We start from the raw sequence: 26,715 nt of genomic DNA, 5'->3' as shown, positions 1-26,715 counted from the left end.
ATATTATAAGTTATAACGTTATACTAATTTATATTTTTCATTTCATTCATGCTTTGTAATGAACAGTTTTGCAACATTACATGATTGACATTGGCATGACTCACATGCTGATTGGCTAGTATGCTCCAAAATGAGTAAAAAAACACAGTGTCTAGAAAAATACGTACTTGACTTGCATATTTAGTTTTTAAATTCTATAACTTAGTCATTGAGTTCTCACAGACGTGTACCCAGATATTGTAGACTATTATTATACTACCTGACCACCCAAAAAAAAGTTTGGTACCCCTAAAATAATAATAATAAGGGTAATAATATTAATAATATTATTAATAATAATAATGATAATGTCTGTGATAATGATAATGTTAATGATAATAACTAGAAAAAGTGCCCCTCGGGGCACAGGTCTCCACCAGGCCAGGTCAGGTTGTGGCCTCCTGTTGGCGCTATAATAGGCCAATGTGAAAAGGGTGCCATTTGTTCTTACACCATTGATGGCAATTGGATGATTTGAGGCATTTTGTTCCAAAAATGTGTTTTGCAAAAATCCACCTGTTGTTGGCGCTATAACAGACCAATGTGAAAAGGATGGGATATATTCCTCAGCCTAGTAGGGAAGTCTGTGAAAGATTTCACGTAAATTGCACGCTGCGTTCATGATTTGAGGCTTTTTGTTGCAAAAGGGCCAATCCTGCAAACTTTGAAAGACAACGTTAGCCAACTAGGTTGGAATATGAAATATCAGACAGATCCATCTTGAACACATGACTATAGAGATAGTGTGTAACGACTAACGATGTGCGTGATTTTTGGACAGAATCTGGAGGAGTAATATCACAAAATGTGTTTATCAAAAGTCGGCCTCCTGGTGGCGCTATAACAGGCCGTTGTGGAAATTCCGGGGCAGAGGTTCATCGTTGGCATCCAGGGAGTGTGTGTGCAAAATGTGGCATCGACCAGGTTAACGGTGCCGGAGATTAGCTGTTCACAGACGGACGGACGGACGGACGGGCAGAGTGCAAAACATACTCTCTCCACATGCCTTCGGCCTGGTGGAGACAACAAAGTTTAGAAGCCAATCGTAGCCAATGAGGGTGGATTATGAGAAATCAAACAAACCCGTCTTGATCACATGACTATGGAGAGCATGTGTACTGATTTGCGTGAAATTTGGATACAATCTGAAGGAGTAATATTAGAAAATGTGTTTTACATATGTCGGCCTCCTGGTGGCGCTATAAAAAGCAGATGTGAAAAATTCCAGGCAAAGGTTTTTCCTTGGCCTCTAGGGAGTTGGCATACAAAGTTATCCACAGATCCATGCAGTTAGAGGTAAAAACACTTTTCGGCCAGTTATAGCGCCACCATGAGGCTGAGTTGAAAATGTTCATGTGGCATTTCTTCCTCTGCCTAGTGGGAATGTGCGTGCACAATTTCACGGAAATCACACGATGTGTTCATGATTTGCACCATTTTGTTTGAAACTGAGCACTCCTGCGAACTTTGGAAGCCAATCTTAGCCAATCAGGATGGAGTCTGAGAAATCTGAAAGACCTGTTTCGTTGAATGGCTCTAGAGAGACTGTGTACCAATTTGTGTGATGTTTGGACAAAATATGTAGGTGTACTGTCCAAAAACTTGTTTTGCACAAAGCGGCCTCCTGGTGGCGCTATAACAGGCCGTTCTGGAAATTCTGGGGCAGAGGTTCATCGTTGGCATCCAGGGAGTGTGTGTGCAAAATTTGGCATCGACCAGGTTAACGGTGCCAGAGATTAGCTGTTCACAGACGGACGGACGGACGGACGGACGGACACACGGACACACGGACGGACGGAGTGCAAAACATACTCTCTCCCCATGCCTTCGGCCTGGTGGAGACAATAAATCTGTGTCCCCCCTGCTGGGAGAGCCAAAAATTGCCTATGAAACCGAGGTACAGTAACCTGCCTTATTTTTTATTACATTTTTTTTGACACACCTGATTTGTTTCGTTAACATTAAAAATGTCTATGATTATCTATGTTTATCTATTTAACTCGGAAGCGTGTATGGAAAATAATTTCACCCATTATTCTTTTACACCTGTAAACTTGTGATGTGACAATATACTTTAAGTTGAAGACGGAGTGTCTAGTTTAACACTCATTCCTTCTGACGCCATTTAGCTTTTTCTGCCATATGGCTGGTTACATGCTTTTACTAGGCTGTACATCATGCTTCTTCCATGTAGATCAGTCATGAATTATGGATTAAAACACACACGTGATGCAGAGACAAAGATGCAACACACACATGCATGGATGATGGATGGATGGATGCATGCACTCAAGTCACATGCACACACGCACGCACGCACGCACGCACGCACGCACGCACGCACGCACGCACGCACGCACGCACGCACGCACGCACGCACGCACGCACGCACACACACACGCACACACACACACACACACACACACACACACACACACACACACACACACACACACACACACACACGCACATCTAAACAGTGAAGGTGAGAAATATACATTGACATAATATTCATTGACTGAGTGAGTGAGTGAGTCACTCGGTGAGCAAGCAAGTCGATGAATATTAAGAGTTTTGGTGTGAGAGACATATGGTGAATGGTAGAAGAAAGAAGTGAATGAATGATGTATGGTACCTGTGTCACAGTTAGTACTACCAGTGGGAGTTACAGGGTTAACGGTAAACGGTAAGGCGCCCACTCCAGAACCTGCGCCGGGCATCATCGGGACAGCCGCAGCCGACCAGGTTGTGAAAGGAATGACCAGGAGAACACACACACACATGGTTACGTTGGATTTATTTAGCACACACAGTTTGAAGGCACAGACATACACAAAATGAAAATCAATGCATGCACGCAGACTCAACTTTTCTCCGGGACACTCCGAGCGGCCAGACAAAACGTTGTGTGACGTGGGCAGTGGTGGAAAAAGTACTCCAATGTCTAAAAGTATTGATACTGCAATGTAGAACTACTCTGTTACAAGTAAATGTCCAGAATTCAAAATGTACTTGAGTAGAAGTACAAAAAGGTATCGGTATCAAAATGTACTTAAAGTACCAAAAGTAAAAGTACTCATCATGCAGAATGTCTCATTTCATTTCATTTTGAAAATAGCAGATCTACAAGCTCACAATGCGTCGTATCGCAACGCATTGTGAGCTTGTAGATTGGCTATTTTCAAATGGCCGAAATGTATAGTGCTGAAGTGGTTAGTAGGGTTACTGTATGTTTTGTAATATAAATCCAAATCTACAAAGTTAATAGAAACTAATGTTTTCAAAGATATAATATAAGTACAATATTTGCCTCTGAGATGTAGTGGAGTAGAAGTAAAAGTACTGGAAATTGGAAAAACTCATAATGTAATGTACAAATACCTCAAAATTGTACTTAAGTACTGTACTTAGTTACTTTCCACCACTGGACGTGGGGGGGGGGGGGGGGGACTACAGACAGCAGCTCAGCGGGGGAGGGGCCAACTCTAACCCCTGCCACCATCTCACATTGTCATTGGTCAAATGCTCTCACCGTGGGGAGCCAGCGAGCCACCCGATTGGCCAATCTGCAAGGTTCGCTGCGAAAGCAGGCAAGCGGGGCAGGGCTGCGGCGCCGCATCCACAGAGACAGAGAGAAAGTGTCATGTTTATTAAATGTTTATTAGAGAGATTTATAAAAGGGATAATTCACACCCAACTTGCAAAATGTCGTTATACCCCATAAGTATCATTGACTGAAGAGCAGTCTACGGACCATCACCTTCAAAGCAGCAGTTCAGGAGGTTATGTATTAACTTATAGTGTGAACTATTAAATGCTGAATGCAATCACTTGTTTATCCTTCTATTTAGATATATTTTTTAATCATTTCATTAGAGCAATGCACCAATGAAGACTTGTGTCTGCTCTACAGCGGCTCTCCAGTACGTCGATTGAAGATCTGGCGGGGGCGGGGGTACAAGGTTTGCAGCAAGGGATTCTGGGGAACTGTACTGATTATTAGGCCAAAAAACAAGTTTAACTTCACCCTCTACAACAGGCCACACCCCCAACCGCTCAGCCAATAAGCCCATCCACTGCCAGGCAACAAGGCGCTCACCACCCATCTGATTGGCAGCTTGAAAGCATTATGAGAAGCAGGTTATTAAGACTGGGGACTCACATGTCTTGCAGCAGCCGTCCACATACCTCTGGACCACGCCTCCATTCTGGAACAACAGTACAGAATGAGACGGGAGTTAATGGACAACAGAGATGATTTTTGCCAGGTGCTTGAAAAGCGCCTGGCCTACATTTGCTACTACCTCTAGTAGCGACCGCAGAGGACACTTTTTCATGATTGGCTGCCTCGTCTCTAGGCTGCCTCTAAGCCAATGGGAGACGGATCATTCAATCTGCATCAATGTGTGATTGGTTCTGATTCAGCAATACACTTGTTGTTTTATCATATTGACTTGGTTCCCTTCTATAGGATCTATTCTACACCATATAACAGATTATGAAAATCAGCTCAGAATATAAACTTGCTTTGCTGTTGTCCTAAGTAGGAACCACCTAACTACAAAAAGGTCATTAGCCAGGTACAGTAATAGAAAATATTTTTTTTTCAGAAAATGAAGAAAACATACACAATATTTTTAAAACAATGCAATACTGCCTCATTAAAGTTGGTATTGTGATTTATTATTGTCAATTACTTGCATGAGAGGGGGAGAGGTGGTGGAGGCAGCTGCTTTAGCAGACAGTTTGAGGGTCCAATCGAGGTTTTGTCCGAAGCGATTTTTTTCTACTTTTCATTGGTTCAATATTTTTTTAACCAACACACAGACGTAAAAGGTGTTCAATAGCACTGGTGCATTTATTTATGCAAAAACCAAAAAAATGTAGTTAGGTGGTTTCCTCGCGACAGGCAACGGAAAATATGACCAATTAGAGCAACCGACAGGCCTTGGACGTGCAAAATGTGTAGTTTCTGACTGGTGATACTGACTGATACTACCACTTGGAGCACCGTGATATTCATAGAGAGTTTGTTTGAATTTAAAGTAGCACATTTGTCCCTGTTGTCAAGAGGTCCTGACCTGTATACATTCTGTGTCGTTGAAGGGAGGACAGATAACCCCAGAGGCCAGGACCACGGCTCCCACTGCTGTTTCCATGCAGTCGTACCGCGTGCAGTTGTCTACCCAGGAACTCCCGGACTACACACAGGCACATTTACACATTGTTATTTCTTTATTTTGTTATGTATGTATGACATGCCCACATGAATAGCTCCCTGCCAGTGCCTAGTACACACATACATGCATGTACGGCACGCACGCTCACATGCACACACGTACAGTACACACACATGCACACAGGAGCATTTTAAAATGTTTTTTATTTATGTTATGCCCACAGTAATAACTCCATACCTAGTGCCTACACAGTACACACATACAGTATACACACATACATGCACACACACACACACACACACACGCACACACACACACACACACACACACACACACACACACACACACACACGCACACGCACACGCACACACACACACACACACGCACGCATGCATGCACGCACAAGCATGCATGCACACGCACACACATACAAATAGCACACACATGCATACTGGACTGGTGTGGATCTGAGCAGTGAAACAGTACACAAGATAAAAAAAAATCTTTCCTTACAACAAAGACTTCCGTGGTTCCGTTGTCATCGGTGAAAGAACAGGAGACATTTTTACAGGCGCCGCAGCACACCTGAGGGTCCGACGACACAACGTACACCTGGTGCTGCAGAGACGGACGGAGGAAGAGGGGAAGAACAAAGAAGAATGACGGAATGTGGCAGGACTGCATCAGGGAAGGATGGAGACATGGAATAAGAAACGTGTCATAGCACAGTATATATGTATAGTATAGTATGTATAGTTTCATTATATAGATATTCCACTGTTATGTTACGTTCTTAGCTTACGTCTGCTAAATGCCTAAATTGTAATTGTAAACGTGACCTGCGCTCCTGAAACCAGCTGATACTAATAATGAATTGTGACCGGATTTGTCTGAAACATGCTGTTTTGTTCAGTACAAAAACAAATTGTATACTATCCAAACATTCGAAAAATTAGCTGATCTACTAGCTCACAATGTGTCACATTGAGGATATGCACATCACAAACAAAACAAAAATCGTTCATCTGTAATCTCACTGTAATCTCACTGTAATACCACAATCAGAATAGGGTCGACGTGGTGTCTGGTGAAGTACTCTGTCAAGGTTCTAGGCTAATTAGAACCTATTAATGTCTTCACATATTGTACAGTTAAAATAAAATGCATTATTCAGGTACATTTCAGCCACGTCTTTTGCCCATTAGGACCAGTCTACGCAAAGTCATCAAACAGCGACGCACACCTATGGTAACATCCTTCTACAGGCCACAGGCCGCAAGCCGGTCGAGCTTCTAGTGGTCTAGAATGAGGAAACGATGCATGTTTTTCCCCGCTATCAATATTTCTGGTTTACGGCTATGTTGAGAATACATTACTGTAATGTACTGAACCACACTTCTAAGAGCAGGTGACAGAGGATACATACTGAACCACACTTCTAGGAGCAGGTGACAGAGAAAATATATTGAACCACACTTCTAGGAGCAGGTGACAGAGAACATATATTGAACCACACTTCTAGGAGCAGGTGACAGAGGATACATACTGAACCACACTTCTGGGAGCAGGTGACAGAGGATACATACTGAACCACACTTCTAGGAGCAGGTGACAGAGGATACATACTGAACCACACTTCTGGGAGCAGGTGACAGAGGATACATACTGAACCACACTTCTAGGAGCAGGTGACAGAGGATACATACTGAACCACACTTCTAGGAGCAGGTGACAGAGGATACATACTGAACCACACTTCTAGGAGCAGGTGACAGAGGATACATACTGAACCACACTTCTAGGAGCAGGTGACAGAGGATACATACTGAACCACACTTCTGGGAGCAGGTGACAGAGGATACATACTGAACCACACTTCTAGGAGCAGGTGACAGAGGATACATACTGAACCACACTTCTAGGAGCAGGTGACAGAGGATACATACTGAACCACACTTCTGGGTGCAGGTGACAGAGGATACATACTGAACCACACTTCTAGGAGCAGGTGACAGAGGATACATACTGAACCACACTTCTAGGAGCAGGTGACAGAGGATACATACTGAACCACACTTCTAGGAGCAGGTGACAGAGGATACATACTGAACCACACTTCTGGGAGCAGGTGACAGAGGATACATACTGAACCACACTTCTAGGAGCAGGTGACAGAGGATACATACTGAACCACACTTCTAGGAGCAGGTGACAGAGGATACATACTGAACCACACTTCTGGGAGCAGGTGACAGAGGATACATACTGAACCACACTTCTAGGAGCAGGTGACAGAGGATACATACTGAACCACACTTCTGGGAGAAGGTGACAGAGGATACATACTGAACCACACTTCTAGGAGCAGGTGACAGAGGATACATACTGAACCACACTTCTGGGAGCAGGTGACAGAGGATACATACTGAACCACACTTCTAGGAGCAGGTGACAGAGGATACATACTGAACCACACTTCTAGGAGCAGGTGACAGAGGATACATACTGAACCACACTTCTAGGAGCAGGTGACAGAGGATACATACTGAACCACACTTCTGGGAGCAGGTGACAGAGGATACATACTGAACCACACTTCTGGGAGCAGGTGACAGAGGATACATACTGAACCACACTTCTGGGAGCAGGTGACAGAGGATACATACTGAACCACACTTCTAGGAGCAGGTGACAGAGGATACATACTGAACCACACTTCTGGGTGCAGTTGACAGAGGAGATGTCCATGGCATAGAAACCTGTGGCAGTGTCTCTGTGCAGCAGGCAGAGCACGGTGTAACACAGCTCTCCTTCAAAGTACTGAATCAGGGACTGGCCTGGGTTCAGCACCGTCACCCCCTGGAAGACACACACCTCCAACTTCTCTACACACGCATGCACGCACGCACGCACGCACGCACGCACGCACGCACGCACGCACGCACGCACGCACGCACGCACGCACATGCAAACATGCAAAAACAAAACATAATCAAATCACACAATGTGTGATTATGTCCTATGTGATAATGTCAAAGTTATATGATTTTATGGTACAGTAGTACATTAATTGTTTGTTTTGGGCTAAGTTGAACAAGGCTTTGTCAAGAAATAACTCTTTCCAGACTGAAAAGTCTGTTGTCAATTGTTTGGTAAATAGCAAGGCCAGTGCCAGTGCAGTGTGTGTGTGTATGTGTGTATGTATGTGTGTGTATGTGTGTGTGTGTGCGTGCGTGCGTGCGTGCGTGCGTGCGTGCGTGCGTGCGTGCGTGCGTGCGTGCGTGCGTGCGTGCGTGCGTGCATGTGCGTGCGCGCATGTGCGTGCATGTGCGTGCATGAGTGCGTGAGTGTGTGTATGTGTTTATATGTGGTAGACTTACGACATGCATGGCGTGGGCAGCCACAGCCGACGCTGCTGTCTGGAACCTCCACCAGCAACTCCCCCTGAGACCAAACACGCACAGTTGTTGCTCTAGTTGGCTTGTGTTTCACACACACAGGAAAGACTTGATGCAATGAGTCAGAGTCACTTGTATTGGCAAGCGTGTAATGCAATGTGTGCACGTGTAATGCACGTGATAAAAGATTCAAGAACAATAAAAAATGGATGGGTAAAAAAGTGGAACATATATAAATAGGGCAAAAAAAGAATTACTTTTGTTAACTTACCACCTGACACGCAGGGAGAGAGCTGTCCTCACACTGGCATTCTGAGATCAACAGAGAGAAATTAAAGCAAGATTATGGTTAAGGTTTTGTGTTCCCGCTGAATCCAAATTAGACATTGAATTATTTTTTCAAGGCTGATACCGATTTCAAAGATTTGGAGAACAGGAAAGCTCTTAACTCTTTCAAAGTTAAAAGTTCCATAATTAATGTAGCAAACTCTGTGCACTAAAAAGCCTTTGTATACTTGCCTTTCATTCTGGGCAGGCATGTTTATTGTTTGACCTAATTTACATTGCAAGCACTATAACCATAACGTGGGTCATAAAACATTTTTTCAAACATTTTTGAAATATTATGCTTTAAATGTTCTTTTTTTATGTATTCAAAATACATATCTAAAACATTTTATTTAACCAGATTTTGAAACAAATTGTGAAAAGAAACAAAATAGAACCCAATACCCAATATGGTATACAAGATGCAAAAATGTGTTGGCCAATACCATATAATATATGGTATTGACCAACAGATTTTTGGACTACCTTCAATCGTAAAATCCCTGACAACGTTGATATGAATGTGTGCGCATGTACCACAGGTCTGCTGAGGGCAACATTGCCCGGGGGACGGGGTCTGGACTAGAGTCAGACCGGGTGCACAGCTCACAGAGGACCCAGGACACATGTTGACATCACACACTGCACACAGGAGAAGGTAGAAACATTAGCATTTACTTTATATGGGTGCAAATGCACACCCACACATACAGTACTGCACTGACTGTCACTCACTGACTGATAGAGTGGACACAGACACAAGAAACCCAATAATAACTGACTGATGACATATGATTGGGTACAATTCCGATCCCACGTTTTGGAGAGTCCTAGCCCACCGTTCACTGATGTTTTGACTGATATTTTGTCAAAAAGTGCAGTCAATTCCGGTGAATTTAAAAAAACTTAAATTTGATAAAGGTTTCTTAGAAAGAGAAAACTCAAAAATAAATGGTAAAATGGCAAATGCTGCATTTATATATTGCTCTTATCCAAAGCGCTTTACATAGAGTGTGCATTACATTTAACCATTCACACACACATTCATACAGTACACCAACGGCAGAGGAAACCATGCAAGGCACCAACCTGCACACTGGCAGCAATTAGGGGTTCAGAGTCTTGTTCAAGGACACTTCGACAGTAATTCTAGTAAATAGCCAGAGCTTACAGAGTTTGTAGATCTGCTATTTTTGAAAATATTAGAAACTTTAGAAATGTGTCACTTATGCCCAAAATAGGGACGCCAGGTTGAAAGTACACATCGGCTGCATGATTGCCGATACTGATGATAATAATGGCTGATATATCGGGCAGACCAATATATCTGTCTCGACTGTACACAGTCACATTAAAGCACGCAAAGAAACACACACTGGTATGTACGGTAGGCATACGGTACAGTAAGACTCACCACAGTGGTATTGAGGACAACAGCTGCTGGTGGTGTTCAGATCCACAGCCAGGAGTTCACCATGGCCGCAGGTTGGAATGGGCTCAATACACGACTCACACACTGTGGAGAAATCACACACACACATGCACATGCGGCACGCATGTACGTACACACACGGAAGCTCATAATTTGTGCCTCTGCAGTGGAACACAGTACAATTCTCATTGTAAATGTATCCATTGAGAAGTCAGAGAGAGTAGAAATGTAACCAAAGGATAATAATGATCACAATAATAATTGTAAACATAATTTCAATAAACAAAAAATATATATAAGGAAAGAAGTAGCAAGGTCTTTAAAGGTGGCGTGAACAAGGTTCTTACGGCCAGGTTATATATACAGTATTTACAAACATATATGTGCGTATAAATGATGTCAAGTAACCTGTGCCAATGTTCTTCATGGCAGTAAGACAGTAAGACACAGTAAGACACACAGTAAGACAGAGACAAAATCAAAAACGTTAAATTTCCGAGAGTCTGGTGGACCAGTCAGTCTTACCACAGAGGTATAGGAATAGAGAGAGAGACTGGTGGACCAGTCAGTCTTACCACAGAGGTATAGGAGTAGAGAGAGAGACTGGCGGACCATTCAGTCTTACCACAGAGGTATAGGAATAGAGAGAGAGACTGGCAGACCAGTCATTCTTACCACAGAGGTATAGGAGTAGAGAGAGAGACTGGCAGACCAGTCAGTCTTACCACAGAGGTATAGGAGTAGAGAGAGAGACTGGCAGACCAGTCAGTCTTACCACAGAGGTATAGGAGTAGAGAGAGAGACTGGCAGACCAGTCATTCTTACCACAGAGGTATAGGAGTAGAGAGAGAGACTGGCAGACCAGTCAGTCTTACCACAGAGGTATAGGAGTAGAGAGAGAGACTGGCAGACCAGTCAGTCTTACCACAGAGGTATAGGAGTAGAGAGAGAGACTGGCAGACCAGTCAGTCTTACCACAGAGGTATAGGAGTAGAGAGAGAGAGACTGGCAGACCAGTCAGTCTTACCACAGAGGTAGGAGTAGCAGCAGGAGTGATCCTCCCTGACCTCCACCAGGAACTGATCTTCTCTGCAGTCTGGCGCAGTGACATGGGGACACGCCATGGGGTCGCACTCTGACAACAACCAGTGATGGAATGAATCTCTGTTTTATTTACGCTAAGTAAAAGTATCAATACTGCAATGTGGATATAGGTCCAGTATTCAAAATGTACTTGAGCAAAAGGACAAAAGTATCGGAATCCAAATATATTTAAAGTACTAAAAGTCAACTTACTCATTGTGAAAAATACCCAAAATACCCATTTCACAAGTCAAAACGTATAAAAAAATCTTTTGAAAATAGCCGATCGAAAATAGCTGCTTGCATTGTGAGCTTGTGGCCTATTTTCAAATGACCGAAATATATAAATGGCTGAAGTGGTTAGTATGTTTTGTAATAATAATCTGCTCAGTGGCAGATTCCACACTACAACTATAATACCACCATGTGCCAAACGGTATCTTTGGGATCACAGTCAGAGCATATTGATCAGCGATAGAAATACTGACAATCAAGATCCATCCGAATTTACGGGGCACTTCAAACACATCACTCACATTCAACACGTTTAATCAGTGTGGATGCTGAAATCATTGTTGTTATATTGTTATACTTTCTTTTTAAGACCGCAGTGGAGAGAATGGAAACTTAATGTACTCACCACATCTGTACTCTGGGCAGCAGGATAGGGCACTGTAGCCAATCACCAAGTGGTTGCTGTGATCACAGGGAGGAGTCTCGCTATCGCAGATGGTCATGTTGCACTCTGTCCAGGGCCAGGGGGAGGAGGACAAAGGTCACAATGGCATGCGATGGCCCATGGCAATTCAATGAAAAGTACATTGTACTACAGGTACAGTATGTGTACTGGGTGTGTGTGTGTGTGTGTGTGTGTGTGTGTGTGTGTGTGTGTGTGTGTGTGTGTGTGTGTGTGTGTGTGTGTGTGTGTGTGTGTGTGTGTGTGTGTGTGTGTGTGTGTGTGTGAGAGAGAGAACGAAGCCAAATGGACTTGAGCTGGGCAATAATTATGCACAAAATCAAATATCATGCTATTTTTGACCAGTATATACTATTTAACAAAAAAATATAACAATTTATGTAGTGATCAAAACCAGGAAAATACAACACTAACTACTAAACTACTAAGATCTATTCATATCCTGATATACTGCACATGCAGAAAACTGTGTTGGGGAATGTGCGTCTCCAAAGAACAGGGCTGAAATACAGTGAAAGAAAAAGAGAGAGGGAAAAAATAATAATATATAGGGTTTAGCCAACCATAAACTATTTCAAAAGGAGCAGCGCTGCATGGCAGAGAACAGTACCAATTAATCATGCTGTTATACTGCAAAAATAAATAAATAAATAAAACACATCTCACCACAGATCTTCTTAGGACAGCAGGCTCCCTCCTCGACCACGTCCAGAACATACTCTCCCTCCCGTTCGCACAGCGGCGTCGGGTTGTCGCCGCAGTCTGGCTCCACGGCCACCACCGAGCCGTTCTCCATGCACTGGTACAGGCAGCAGCTGCGAGCCGAGCCGTTCCACACCTCGCCAGGGCCCCGCGGGTTCCCCTCGTTGTCAGTGCACACTAAGAACACCCATGCAGAGCCAGGCGTTAACGAGCTGACGTCCAGCATATAACTACGGGGTGTTGTTGTTCAGATCAAACCTTTCTTTTCCGTCCTCTGCAGGAATATTGTTTCTTGCCCCTTGATCTTGCCTTGCATAATTTACTGCTCTATAAAACATTTGTGCCTTATTTATTATTATTCAAATATGATATAGTATACAGTATATACTATAACATTACATAATATCGTCTCTGTCGGGTGGAAACCTCATATGTCCAAAACGTGGCAAATCGACAAGCCCAAAACGCCTCGCTTCACGTCGCGTTTTGAGCACATCTTCTACTTTTGGTGCTTTTGTGTGACGCTGTAGTTAGTGTAGTATGTTCACGTAGGCCAGGGCATTCATTTATGAAAAAACACAAAAAGTTAGAATATATAACTATTAACCTGCCCGAAAACAACGTCGACATATAATTACATAAATACGTGTGAGTGTGTGTGTGTGTGTGTGTTACATAACTCACTCACTCACTCACTCACTCACTCACTCACTCACTCACCACAGCGCTCCTCGGTTATACAGAAGGGAGAGTCGGCACGGTGTAGGATGGTTCCGGCGCGGCACACACACTCCTCCCTGATGAAGGAGCAGGTGCTTTCCTCGTAGTACTCGCGGTTCAGACAGGTGCGGCTGGCGCAGGTGCTGACACACGGCCTGTACTCCTTACCGGCAGGACACCGCAGAGCTGTGAGGCCACACCGGGGTTACAAACACATGATCAAGTCAAATGGATTACAGCAGTGGTTCTCTTTTTTATCTACTTTTCAACAACATAATTCACATGATGTACATAAAAGGAAAAGAAAAAGACAAAAATAGAAGGACAAAAAAACAACAACAAGCAGACAAACACTACACTAATAGGACAACACCCCACTACACGCTATAATTAACAATAGTGATTATATCATCTGTAATGTATTACATTACACAAATTAGCTTAATGGACCAATCCTTTATTGTACAAGTAAAAGTACTCCCATACTAAATGGAACTTCACAGTGGTTCTCAAACCACTGTGGTCAAAGGACCTTCAAAGGACCTTCAAATTGATATTTGGCCGCTGACCCCCATCTAAAAACGATTTGTACCAGGGAGGACCCCCCAGATTGACCAGAAGATAAGATTACAATTATTCAAACTCTTCCAATATTTTTGCAATATTTTCAAAAATAGTAGATGTACAAGCTTGCAGCAGTGAGCTTGTTTTTTTTAGGGACCACCTGGAACCCCAAGGACCCCTGGGGGTCCCCGGACCCCACTTTGATAATGTATACAGTGTATTGAGGTGTATTATGCAATACGTGTGTACTGTATATAGAGTGTCAATTTAAATAAGAGTGTACGACTGTAACCAACTGGAAACGAGTCTGTTTGATTGCATTACACCTGTGGTTCTCCAAGTGGAGGTCTGTGGACACCCAGGGGTCCTTGAGGGGGTTCCAAGTGGTCACCAGCTGATTTTCTTTAAAGCAGAAGCTCATAGCGAGATTGTGTATCTGCTCAGTGCTCACGAAAAAAAAGAAAAATATAAAAAATGTCTGGAGAAAATTGAAAATTGTAGATGTTTTTTTAACATAAATCTTCTCTTCTGGAGGTCCCTGGCACAAAAGGTTTTCAGATAGGGGTCCACGGCCAATATCAATTTGGGGGTCCTTTACACAAAAAAGTTTGAGAACTACTGCATATACTCTCTTATTAAAAAACAACCCAACATGGAACGGCAGAAAGACAGATGTCACCTGCCAATCATCCCCAGTGTGCCTGTCAGGGTCTGAGGTTCAACTCTTTTAAAATTATTTTTGTTTCGTATGTGGATGTGGAAGTGCGTGTGCATGTGTGCGTGTGTGTGTGTGGGTGTGCATGTGCGTGTGCGCGTGCACGCGCGCGTGTGCGTGTGCGTGTGTGTGTGTGTGTGTGTGTGTGTGTGTGTGTGTGTGTGTGTGTGTGTGCTGTGTGTGTGACTGCCGTGCATGTTGCGTGCGTTCGTGTGGGTGTGTGTGAGAGAGAGAAAGAGAGATAACACATATTTTACAGTCTGGGATCTTTTAAGTTTTGCCTTCACCTCCAAATGTTGCTTGCTTTAAATGGCCATTCATGTCTCTTACTCTCTTATCACCATTTTGTAACCTTCTTCGTCTCTCCACTTTGCCACCAGGGGTGATTCTGCATCAGACCTTTAATAGAACTCTGCCCCTAAGCCACTGGATAACAATGAATTATACATTCTTCATATTCGAATGTACAACAATAACACTTGAATGAATTTATGTTAACCAACATGAGTATTACACCACCAGATGGTTTTATGAAAATGAAAAATCCAATCCCTTTCACTTCGGCAAACCTTCAATTAAAATGACTCAATGCAGGCATCAAGACTGCCAGCCAATACTGGCAGGATTAGTGATAACACAGGGAGTGCTCCCCATAGTGCGAGACCTCACTCATAATATTATCAGAGAGCCGGGGTTATGACACAACCTGTTTCTCCAGTGTATGTGTGATTTCTCATCCTGTGTGTGTGTGTGTGTGTGTGTGTGTGTGTGTGTGTGTGTGTGTGTGTGTGTGTGTGTGTGTGTGTGTGTGTGTGTGTGTGTGTGTGTGTGTGTGTGTTTCCTTACGGCAGAAGTCTCTTCGTCTCCATGTGATACAGATTTGGTGCGTGTAACAGACTGCCACGTACGCAGCCAAGAAGTCACACTTGTGATCCTTGTAATGCAGGTCCCCTGCCCACATGATGTCGCAAAACTGTTCTGGGGCCACCTACACACACACACACACACACACACGCGCGCACACGCACACGCACATGCAGACACACACACAAACACACACCGAAAAAAGTGGCACAGTCAAACTGTAATCCAAAGAATATGAACTAATCACAATTGACTGCTTGGAAATCAGAAGGTTCCTCGTTCGATCACAGGGTGGCTTAATGTCAACGTGCCCTTGAGCAAGACACTGAACCCCTAACAACTGAGCAGGTCGAGCAGCAGGTCTGTGCCTTGCATGGTTTCCTCTGCCAGCAGAGTGTGAATGTGTGTGTGACCTGGTGAATGCACAGTGTAAAGCGCTTTGGAGAAAGGCCCCATATATGCACCACTGCAATTCAAAACTAGCCCCATTCTACAAACAGATTTATTTAACATTGGTTTATACAATTTTCAATCAATCAATCAATCAATCAATCAATCAATCAATCAATCAATCAATCAAATAAACCATTTACAGTTTTACACAGTAAAATCCAGAGCAATAAACCAACAACACCAGTCTATTCCTGCCGGTGTTTTGGAGCTCTACCTTGCCGTGGCACAGTTCGAAGGGCCTCTGCCGCAGCATGTTGAGGCAGGTGGAACAGTCGCCCGTGGTGCAGTTGTCTCCGATGCGGCGCATGTGCTCCGTCTCGTCAAGCGTGTGCACCCTCCAGGCGGACAGGAACAGCCTCATGTCACTCAGCTCTCTGACCACGGTGCCGTTGGGCAGCTTCAGGTCGTCCGCTGGGTTCCCGTCACAGCAACCTGACACATGACAGAATTGACAGATACAGACAGCTGTAACTACCTGCCAATCAACCCCTGTGTGCCCGACGACAGTGTCTGACGGCTCCCCACTTTTTGAATTATCGTTCAACGTTGTTTAACAACGTTTAATACAAGCAGATAGGACTTTTCTGTTCGGATGTACAGTATGGGCTGTCAAAGGCCAGAAAGTCGTTTTTCGTCGTGTTCTTCACCTCCAAATGTCCCCAGTGCTTGCTTTAAATGGCCATTCATGTCTCTTATCACCATTTTGTAACCTTCTTCGTCTCTCCACTTTGCCACCAGGGGTGATTCTGCATCAGACCTTTAATAGAACTCTGCCCCTAAGCCACTGGATAACAATGAATTATACATTCGTATTCGAATGTACAACAATAACACTTGAATGAATTTCTGTTAACCAACATGAGTATTACACCACCAGATCCAATCCCTTTCACTCTCGGCAAACCTTCAATTAAAACGACTCAATGCAAGCATCACGACTGCCAGCCAATACTGGCAGGATTAGTGATAACACAGGGAGTGCTCCCCATAGTGCGAGACCTCACTCGTAATATTATCAGAGAGCCAGGGTTATGACACAACCTGTTTCTCCAGTGTGTTTTCTCACCCTGGCACGGCAGATACAGACAGCTGTAACTACCTGCCAATGAACCCCTGTGTGCCTGACGACAGGGTCTGAAGGCTCGCCACTTTATGAATTATCGTTGTTTTGTGCGTTTGCGTGCATCCATACATCCATACTCGAGGGTTGCAAATGTAGTCCTATATAAACCTGCCATGTTGAGGACCAAACAGGTCAAGAAATTGATTAGTTCTACACCAATCAGACTGTTGAGACAAATTGAAACACCTGTGTTGGTCCTCAACATGGCAAGTGTAGGACTACATTTGCAACCCAAAATGGTCAAATAAATAAATACTATACTTGTATATTAGTGGAGACAAATATCCCCACTAGTAGTGTAATTTGAGAAATAGTCCCGGTCCTCACAAGTGAAAATTATGAAAACCTAAAAAGAAAACCTAGACATGTTCATCATGCCCAAAACAGGGACATCATGTTGAAAGTGGTTAAACTGTACTCATATTACTGTAGATAATGAGTTTGCATAGAGTATGTATCTGTCTCATTCCCTGTTCCTGTTCCTGTCCTTTTTGGCTCCATCACTCAGTCGTGACTCATATCTTCCAGCCAGCCACCTGCAAATATATGCTCTGTATACGCCTAATAAACATCAGAACTTGTCATGTAAGACTGCCTGGTGTCATCTTGTTTGCCGAGCAGGCTGCTGCTATTCACAGTGGCAAAATCCAACGGAATGATCAACCTCCTTCTGCCACCACTTTCTCCATGGTGTCCCTATTTTGGGCATGTCAATATAATCGAAAAATGTTCAAAGATTTCAAAAGTGGCAAAATTAGTTGACCTACAAACACGCAACGTGACACAGTCGTATGACTTTACAGTATGGTTATGGTCCACCTAGTTGGGCCAGCAGGGTAAGTGTCATTTTAAAACTAAAAATAGCAAAACAAAATGTGTGTGTGTGTCTCTTGTGAGTATGTGCACGTTTGCATGCCAGTTTATTTTTTCCACTGCATTTTCATACGCAATTACGCATGGTGTGAATAAGGGACAGACAGTGATGAAGACAGACTGACAGACCGACCAAAAGAGAGAATAATTAATGCCTGTAAAAGTGTAATTACGTCCACTGGGCTTTCAGACAGCACTAAGTGGCATTATCGTTATCGTTCAAGTGGGAGTGAATGTGTAGTAGTTGGCTACAGGCTTTTTTATCACTCACTTCTATTTTATATCTACACTGTAAAATCCTGAGTGATCATTTAACTGTGTACAAATTTAACCAAACAGACAAGTAATAAACAGCAACCGCTCAAAAACAATGCCTGGAGAAGGTCACACGACCGAAAGCTTGCATTAAACTGATGTCTGCACACAGTGTTTGTGTGTGTGTGTGTGTGCGTGTGTGTGTGTGTGTGTGCGTGCATGCTGTGCGTGTGCAAGAAAGTGAATCAATTGCAGTCGCATATAGTCCTGCCTGTCTTTGAATTTCTTGCCTTCACCTTCTTCTGCCTTCTTGTCCCCCCTTCATGTCTCTGGCCCTTTGAGTATTATATAGAGACGTCACCGGATTTCTGCTCCCATCCACTTGCACTGAGTTGCTCACCCAGCGCATGAGGCGAATTCACCCCTTCTTCCGGGAATGGAACAGAGTGCATTCTGGGATGGAATTGGGCCATACGTGAACGTGCCGGGCCGAAAACATGAACGAGTACCGTGCGTGAGTGTGTGTGCGAGTGTGTCATGAATGACACAATGTTGTTGTGTATTGGCTCGCGATGCGAGCCAGCGCGTTCACGTATGGCCCAGTGCCGCTCGAAACTGCAATACCACTTTCGGCCACCATGTACATTGCGCTTCAGTGTTTCCTCTCGGTGACGTCTCTATTATTATATACTCTAAGCTCTGGCCACCATTTTTGTAACCTCCTCTTATTTCTCTCCACACTCCCACACCTAAACCAATAGCAAGCCCGAAAAACTGTCACAGAACCGGAGGTTTCTAAAAACCCCTCCTCTCTCTTGTCTTCTATCCTCCTTCTCCTCTCTCCCCTCCCCTGAATCCATCCTTCCCATCCCTCTCGACTGACACTGCAACTTCCTCCTTTCTATCCATAACCGGCCTCTCTGTGTCGGCCAGCTCCTCGCTTATCTAAATCCCTCAGAGTTGAGTGACTGAACACGTCTCAGGGTCGGTTGAAGGGAAGTCGCACAAAATGGGCTAATCAGATGACCTCTCCCACTTTCATTGACTCCTCTCCGCCTTTCCATCTCATTATCCACTATTATAATGAAATGTATCTAAGTTGTCTTTCTATCGCGCTTAAGATTCAGTCCTCTGCCTCTATAACCCAAGGTAATTCTTCTCCTCCCACATTATACCCCTTCCACCGGTCTTCCACCCGACCATCTCTGCTGAAGCTTTCGTCACCTACTTTGATAAGAAGATTAACGATGAATCTCTTTCTCCCATATTCCCACTAATCAATCATAGCTCACCTAACGCTAACCCCCAGCATATCATGCCTGTCTTCCTTCTCTCCGCTATCTCCAGACAAGGTCCTGGAAATGGTGTCATCCACCCCACCAACCACCTGTTCTCTCTACACCCTATCCACTCCTCGATCTTCCAGGCCACTGCCCCTCATGTACTCCCATTCGTTACCATCAACACATCCATCACCTCAGGCTACATCCAGCTGCCTTCAAGTCAGCCAGAGTTGCTCCGCACATGCGTGCATGCACATATGTGCGTGTATACTCACCACACAGGCCTTGTGTGGGTGCAGATCCATTGCCACCATTAGTGTACTGTAGCACCATGATGCCCGTGCTGTGGTACCACTGTATGTTGACCCCTCCGGGCGTGTTGATCAGATACATGCTGCCCGTGTCATCCACCGACAGAGCATGGCGGGAGAACGGCAACCGGGCCGGTCTGTAGTTCACCAACACCTGGACTCAGACAGACATAGTGATGGTAAACATCTGCAGTGTGAGAAAATGCAGACAAAGAGCCAATAAAATGTGAAAATAAAAGGGGTTTTGCATGGATTAAAGCTAAATTAAATCTCACGACTGACAAAATGAGATTACAGAAACAGTCTGAAAGCAGCCCCCCACACTAGCACGGTTTCTAAACAATTAACACAATTATGTGAAATGTTAAATTATGATGTTTTAGTATTTCTTTTTGTAAATTTGTTCCTGGTGTTCTACAAACAACCAGTTAAAGAAATAACAGATCGAGGCTTTAACGGTTAACCTTTGCTTTTATGAAATATCCGAGACTATTTTTAGGAAGATGCTTCGGAACATATTGCTAGTTTGACCACTTCAAATGCTCTAATCCTAAAATAAAAACCAAAAACATGTCTCTGTGCAACATGCTTCCATAGAAGACATGCTGGCTTCTATCTGTCGTGGCAACTGAGAACTTTAATCCATGGGTTTGAGGATCGTAGACAACAGAGGCCTGCAGTCTGAGTGGAAAGCGACACAAACACTGACTACCGCCCAGTTTGAAACTTTGTCAGACGGTCGGTCACCTTGCGGTCCAGCCGATTGATGATGATTCGGTAGGAGGAGGTTGTAATGTTCAGCTTGATAAAGCACAGAGATCTATCAATGCCTCCTGTAGGACTCTGGGAGAGAAAATGACGGACATTAGCAGTCACAGGTTAGGTCGAAAAGTGATATTTTAAAACACTTTAATATGCCCAATAACAAATAGTCCTCAATAAATGTAACTATCGCAAATTGCGGTTGTGCCGTTTGTGAAACAAGCTTGTCAATATATGGAAATCCCTTACTTGTATTGTAAATAAAATAATAGAGACCCTACGGCTGTGCCGTTTGCAAATAAGCTAAGAAAGAGCTTGAGTGTGCTGTTTGTGTAACAAGCTTCTACATTTGAGAAGCTTCTTCCCTTTCTTTGTTTGAAAAAAAATAACCCAATGGGAACTATGCGCAAAACCACATTTTTAGTTGTAAAACTGTGATGTAACAATAAAGATGATTCTGAACTGTCGTAACTGGTCATAAGATTTTCAACAGAGGTTTTGCTACTCACAGTTCTTCGGATTGAGTTGACACTCTAAAAAGGGAAAACAGAAGGCCATTTATTAAAACACATAAACCAACCATATACAACCAATATGTTTATCATGCGGTAGAGTTCAGATTTCCGGCTGTTCTGTGTTACCTGGCTGAAGGGGCATTTGTCCACTGTGCCTATGATGGTCTCTCTGGGCAGGCTGACCAGGATGTAGGAGCCGTTGTCATACAGTGCCACGTTGTTGCCATCGAACGTGATCACACGCAGGTCTGACATCACTGAGCAACGGCCTGGCATGCACAGTCATAGTAGTATATAGAAATGGAAGAACGTCAGTCTATTAGCTATATTGAATTGCTTAACATATTCCACATTGTGCCCTGGCATGCCTCAGTCTTCAAATAGTATAATGGGGTAAACTGCCTATTCAGTTTGCTAGATCAATTACGGCCCTTTCAATTAAAGACGTTAGACACAATGCACATACCGTAGCAATGACACAGCCTTCATTTTCAGTAACTGAATCTACTATCTACAAAAGCTTGCTAATGGCCAAATGTAATATTCAATGCGATCCCGCTTCCTTAATTAAATGAAGTATAAATGTGAGTCGACTGGCTGGCGGATTTAATGTACCAAGTGTCAGTTAATTAAAAATGTATAATTGCACAAACAGAAGGCAGAGTATCATGCTCGCTGAATAAAAGAATAAGAGGACAGAGAACACAATACAAGCGAAAAGGGGAGGGGAGGGGAGGTAAACACATCTTCATTGGACAGAATGACACATTAGTGTAAAACCATTAGAGCCTTAATGAAAAATGACAACTGGAAAAATACATAAATAATTAATACTTTTTTTTTTTTAATGTTGTTTTTTTGTGGCTTTCGCCTTTATTTTATATTTTTTTATGGAGGGACAGACAGTAGGCTGACAGGAAATGGGGAGAGAGATGGGGGGAAGACATGCAGTAAAGGCCGTCGGGATCGGGAGTCGAACCCGCGGCACACTGCCAGACTGGATTACCAGCCAAGGTGCCTGGACCACTGAGCCATGGCCCAGGCCAATAATTAATACTTTAACAGATCAGAATTAATCTCTGCTACTGCCTGTATCTCTTGAGGATACCTGGAAAGCTATGCCCCATCTTAGTTCCTTCTGCAGACTGAAAAGTGATCATGTCTCGCTCTTGAATCTCAGAGGAATAAAGTTAGTGGAGTGGTGTTCAGCACATTCCTGGTTTAATTTCAGCGGCGTCTTTGTGGTGTATTTGTTGTACACAGGGGAATCCCTAGTGTTCTGTTATGCATGTGTAACTGAGAGAGTACAACTAGAGTAACTGAGAGTGTACAACTAGAGTAACTGAGAGTGTACAACTAGAGTAACTGAGAGTGTACAACTAGAGTAACTGAGAGTGTACAACTAGAGTAACCAAATGTGTCCAGCGTCCATTTTGGTTACACTTGAACCGACTATGTCGGTCGGTAATTTCACCTCCTGTTGGAGTTAAAAGAAGTAAATGGGTGTAATTAAGGATGTCCTGATCATGTTTTTTTATACTGATCCGATTCTGATCATTTGATTTTGAGTATGATACCAATTTTTCTCGATCCGATATTTATATTTTTATAGAACACTTATGCCATATCACAATAGTACAATATCCAAAGTCTAATATCATGATATGGATATGATACGTGATCGGATGTCCCGATCATGTTTTTTGCTCCCGGTCCAATTCCGATCATTTGAAAATGACATGATCGGCCCCGATTTCCGATCACGTGTATATACTTACAGGGACACTGCCACTGCGGGCAGCAGGGGTCCGTGTTGGTGAGGAGGGGGAGGCCCAGCAGGCTGCACTGAGGCATGGTTGTGTTGTAGCGACAATGGAGAGACGAGTTGTGGAGCAGCAGCTCGCTGTTGAAACAGATAAGCTCGGCACACTCGTCAATGCGGAAGGAGTACGGGGGCTGAGGAGAGATAGAGAGAGTACACACAGGACAGTGAGCTGTCTTCAGCATATTGCAAAGATGCAAAGATACAGTCTACCATTCATTGTCAATGGAAGCCAGCGACACGAATATACAAAGATACATCAGACGTTTGTTGCTGCTGCAAAAGCTACACAGCTACAAAGCTACCAGTAAGACGCCTGAGGGCGACCTCACCCTAAAGGGCGAGGTCCTAAAGGACCCTAAGGGAGAGGTTGCGTGCACGCATCCGCCTGGGTGACAGCAGACTGCTGGGCGAGCGCTGACGCTTTGGCATGGGGGGTCAGATCAACATATGGAATGAATTCTCTACTGGCCATATATGGAGCGTGTCTTGAGTGTACAGGGTTTGATGAGGGCCCAGATATGACCGGGCCTTAATTTTAGGGCCTGTTGAGAACTCTAGTTTTCGCCGGCTGCCGGGCGTGGCTGCACTAATAACTTTGGGGCAGGCGCGCCTAGAGTTTAAATGGACAAGTATCAGTCAAAAGGGAGACATCGAAGAGGTTTGAGGTTTGAGGTCAGAGTTGCTGGCCAACTTATGACATCAGAGATCTCCATCCCTGATGATGTCACGATATGGTCATGCCTGGGGGTCTGTCTGACTGACTGACTGATGGGAAATGCACAATTTCATAGTTAACTGCTACCTGCCGTCGCAACAAAAAGGTTCAGCAGGTTTCAACTTCAGCTACAAAGGTACAAACTACAAAGCTACACATATGCTGTGTAGCTTAGCATCTTTGTATCTTTTGCATCTGCCAGTGTGAATGCCTAAGATATTTTCTGCGAGCAACAGTGTTGTACGACAAATAAGGAATCAGGCTTATATTTGTGAACGAAAAATGTACCTGACGAGAAAGATATGAATTGGCAAATCAAATCCAATCATACGAACAAACACTGTCTGTCAGACACCCAGATACAGATACAGAGATAATGTATGACTGTATTGACAGCAAGAGCACAGATCACTTGGTCCAGGGATCCAGCACATACCATTGGTATCTTCGCTGGAATTCTGGGGGAGCCGCAGCACCTAGACACACTCTCTTCACGCATAGATTTACTGACCAGGTGTGTGTGTGTGTGTGCGTGCGTGTGTGTGTGTGTGTGTGTGTGTGTGTGTGTGTGTGTGTGTGTGTGTGTGCGTGCGTGCGTGCGTGCGTGCGTGCGTGCGTGCGTGCGTGCGTGCGTGCGTGCGTGCGTGCGTGCGTGCGTGTGTGCGTGCGTGCGTGCGTGCGTGCATTACAACCATACAGAAAGGAGCAGTTCTATGTTTCAAACCGTGGTTTTGAAACATAGAACTAAATATATTATATTTAGGACCAAAATGGATACAAAATATATATAAATATATAATATAACACAATCCAATAATTTAAATAAAACATATATTAATTGTCCAGCATGAGCGTCAGTGTAACCCTTACCGTACAAGCCCCAGTGGGCAGCATGAGGGGAGTGGTGGTCAGCTCCTCTGTGGTGATGGGGGACGTCTCGGGGCTGGTCAGCAGCTCGGTGGTCGTGGGCTCCGCGGTGGTGGACTCTGTGGTCTCTGCAGGCGCCGTCGGTCTCGTCATCACGCCGACCGTGACTGTCGTGGTGTCCACGATGGTGGCGCCAGTGGACGTGGGCGGCCGGGCGGAGGTAGTAGTGACAGCGGTACTAGTCGCTGGTACCTGGTCAAAAAAGAAAACGATCCTTATGCGCCCAAATCAGGGCTGGCATACTTGGTCTTCATATTGATATGTAAGCACGGTTGAGGAGCATAGATTATGTAGTTTGTGTGGTCTAAAGGAAATTGAAAATGAAATGCATTTAGTTTTCCATTGCCCATTCTACAACTCTATCAGGGAGAGACTTTTTAATAAGGTAGATCCAAATTATGAATTTGTGTGGTTGGATGACTTTCCAAATTTTTTCATTTGCCTCATTCCTTGAAAAGGCCTGGTCAATGAGGAGGAGGGCCATTTACATGCAAAATGGCATTGTCTTGTTTGTTTCTATTTATGTTGTGTATAAGGCAAGATGTAATATGAACGGGAGGGACTGTCATATACGGTAATCCCATATGGGATTGGGCCAAAGTGGCATGACAAGAAAAAATTCATTCATTCATTCATTCATTCAGTACCAGTCCGGGTGTGGTGGTAGTGGTGGGGACCCGTGTGGAAGTGGGAGTGAGGGTGGTGACTGCCGCCGTGGTATCGACCGGTGGGCGCACAGTGGTGGTGGTGATGTCTGCGGGGCTGACGGTTCTCGTAGGCGACGTGGGTCCGGCTGGCGTGGTCTGGGTGGTCGTCACCATCGCGAGAGTGGTGGTGACAGTAGTGGAGACGGCGGAGGCCGGCGTGGACGGAGCAGTAGTCGGGGAGAGGGTAGAGGCAAGCGCGGTGGTGGACGCCGTCAGCATGGTGGATGCCGCTGACGTGGTTACGGCGGCTACGGTGGCGGTGGTGGTGAACGGAATCGCGGTGGTCACGGTGGTCGCGGTGGTCGCCGGAGCGGCAGACGACGCGGTCGGTGCGCGGGTCGACCGGGTCGAAACAGTGGCGGCGAGCGGAGTCGTCAGAGAAGTGGTTACGGTCGACGATGGGGCGGGGGAGATTGTGATGCGCACCGTGGATGCCGGCGCGCCACTGGGAGTGGTGGGAGAAACGGTAGAAGTACTGGTCCTTGTGGTGGAGGCCCTGGTGGAGGAGGGTGTAGTGGTGATGGCTCTAGTAGTAGTGGTGGTAGTGGTGGTTGTACTTGTGATAGGCCTCCTGGTGGTGGTGGTGGTGGTTGTACTTGTGATAGGCCTCCTGGTGGTGGTGGTCGTGGTGGTACTTGTTATAGGCCTCCTGGTGCTGGTGGAGGTTGTACTTGTTATTGGCCTCCTGGTTATGCTGGAGGTTGTACTTGTTATTGGCCTCCTGGTTGTGCTGGAGGTTGTACTTGTTATTGGCCTCCTGGTTATGCTGGAGGTTGTACTTGTTATTGGCCTCCTGGTTATGCTGGAGGTTGTACTTGTTATTGGCCTCCTGGTTATGCTGGAGGTTGTACTTGTTATTGGCCTCCTGGTTATGCTGGAGGTTGTACTTGTTATAGGCCTCCTGGTGGTGCTGGTGGTTCTAACTGGTGTGGGTGTGGTTATGGGGGGCGCTGTGGTTGTTCTGTTGGACCGAGTGACATACGCAAAGGGGGTTGGAGTTGGGGGAAGGACCACACCTGGAAGACATGAATAAGAACATGGTTAAGGAGTTATTGTCCCACCGTTGAATATACAGTATAGGGCTTAATGGCCTCTATGCACACACGACATGTTGGAAAGAACTTGGGGTGTTATCGATGATACTAATGAAGGCTCTGTTCCATTCTGTTGGCCATGTTGGCTCACTGAAAACACACTGCTACAGCAGTGGGTCTCAAAGTGTCCTTGAGTGGGTTCCAAATGGC

The 26,715-nt window shown here is 44.6% G+C and overlaps 1 protein-coding gene across 1 annotated transcript in view; it reads right to left on the bottom strand.

Moving 5' to 3' along the window:
- otogl (otogelin-like) overlaps positions 1-26,715 on the bottom strand; it is a gene marked incomplete at both ends in the record, with an annotated part of 75,685 nt that overhangs the window by 1,704 nt on the left and 47,266 nt on the right. The window contains 24 exons of the mRNA XM_079502303.1: positions 2,675-2,746; positions 4,202-4,247; positions 5,121-5,240; positions 5,734-5,838; positions 7,927-8,105; positions 8,601-8,664; positions 8,890-8,930; positions 9,483-9,587; positions 10,360-10,461; positions 11,405-11,512; positions 12,101-12,205; positions 12,824-13,036; positions 13,580-13,765; positions 15,705-15,846; positions 16,390-16,607; positions 19,985-20,174; positions 20,768-20,863; positions 21,292-21,315; positions 21,424-21,566; positions 23,076-23,253; positions 24,708-24,949; positions 25,412-25,916; positions 26,040-26,390; positions 26,483-26,487. Coding sequence (XP_079358429.1) covers positions 2,675-2,746; positions 4,202-4,247; positions 5,121-5,240; positions 5,734-5,838; positions 7,927-8,105; positions 8,601-8,664; positions 8,890-8,930; positions 9,483-9,587; positions 10,360-10,461; positions 11,405-11,512; positions 12,101-12,205; positions 12,824-13,036; positions 13,580-13,765; positions 15,705-15,846; positions 16,390-16,607; positions 19,985-20,174; positions 20,768-20,863; positions 21,292-21,315; positions 21,424-21,566; positions 23,076-23,253; positions 24,708-24,949; positions 25,412-25,916; positions 26,040-26,390; positions 26,483-26,487 — 3,540 coding nt within the window. The remainder of the gene's footprint in view (positions 1-2,674; positions 2,747-4,201; positions 4,248-5,120; positions 5,241-5,733; positions 5,839-7,926; positions 8,106-8,600; positions 8,665-8,889; positions 8,931-9,482; positions 9,588-10,359; positions 10,462-11,404; positions 11,513-12,100; positions 12,206-12,823; positions 13,037-13,579; positions 13,766-15,704; positions 15,847-16,389; positions 16,608-19,984; positions 20,175-20,767; positions 20,864-21,291; positions 21,316-21,423; positions 21,567-23,075; positions 23,254-24,707; positions 24,950-25,411; positions 25,917-26,039; positions 26,391-26,482; positions 26,488-26,715) is intronic.

Source organism: Electrona antarctica (assembly GCF_951216825.1).
Source record: "Electrona antarctica genome assembly, chromosome: 5".
Lineage (NCBI taxonomy): Eukaryota > Metazoa > Chordata > Actinopteri > Myctophiformes > Myctophidae > Electrona > Electrona antarctica.
This window is presented reverse-complemented; position numbering and strand designations above follow the sequence as displayed.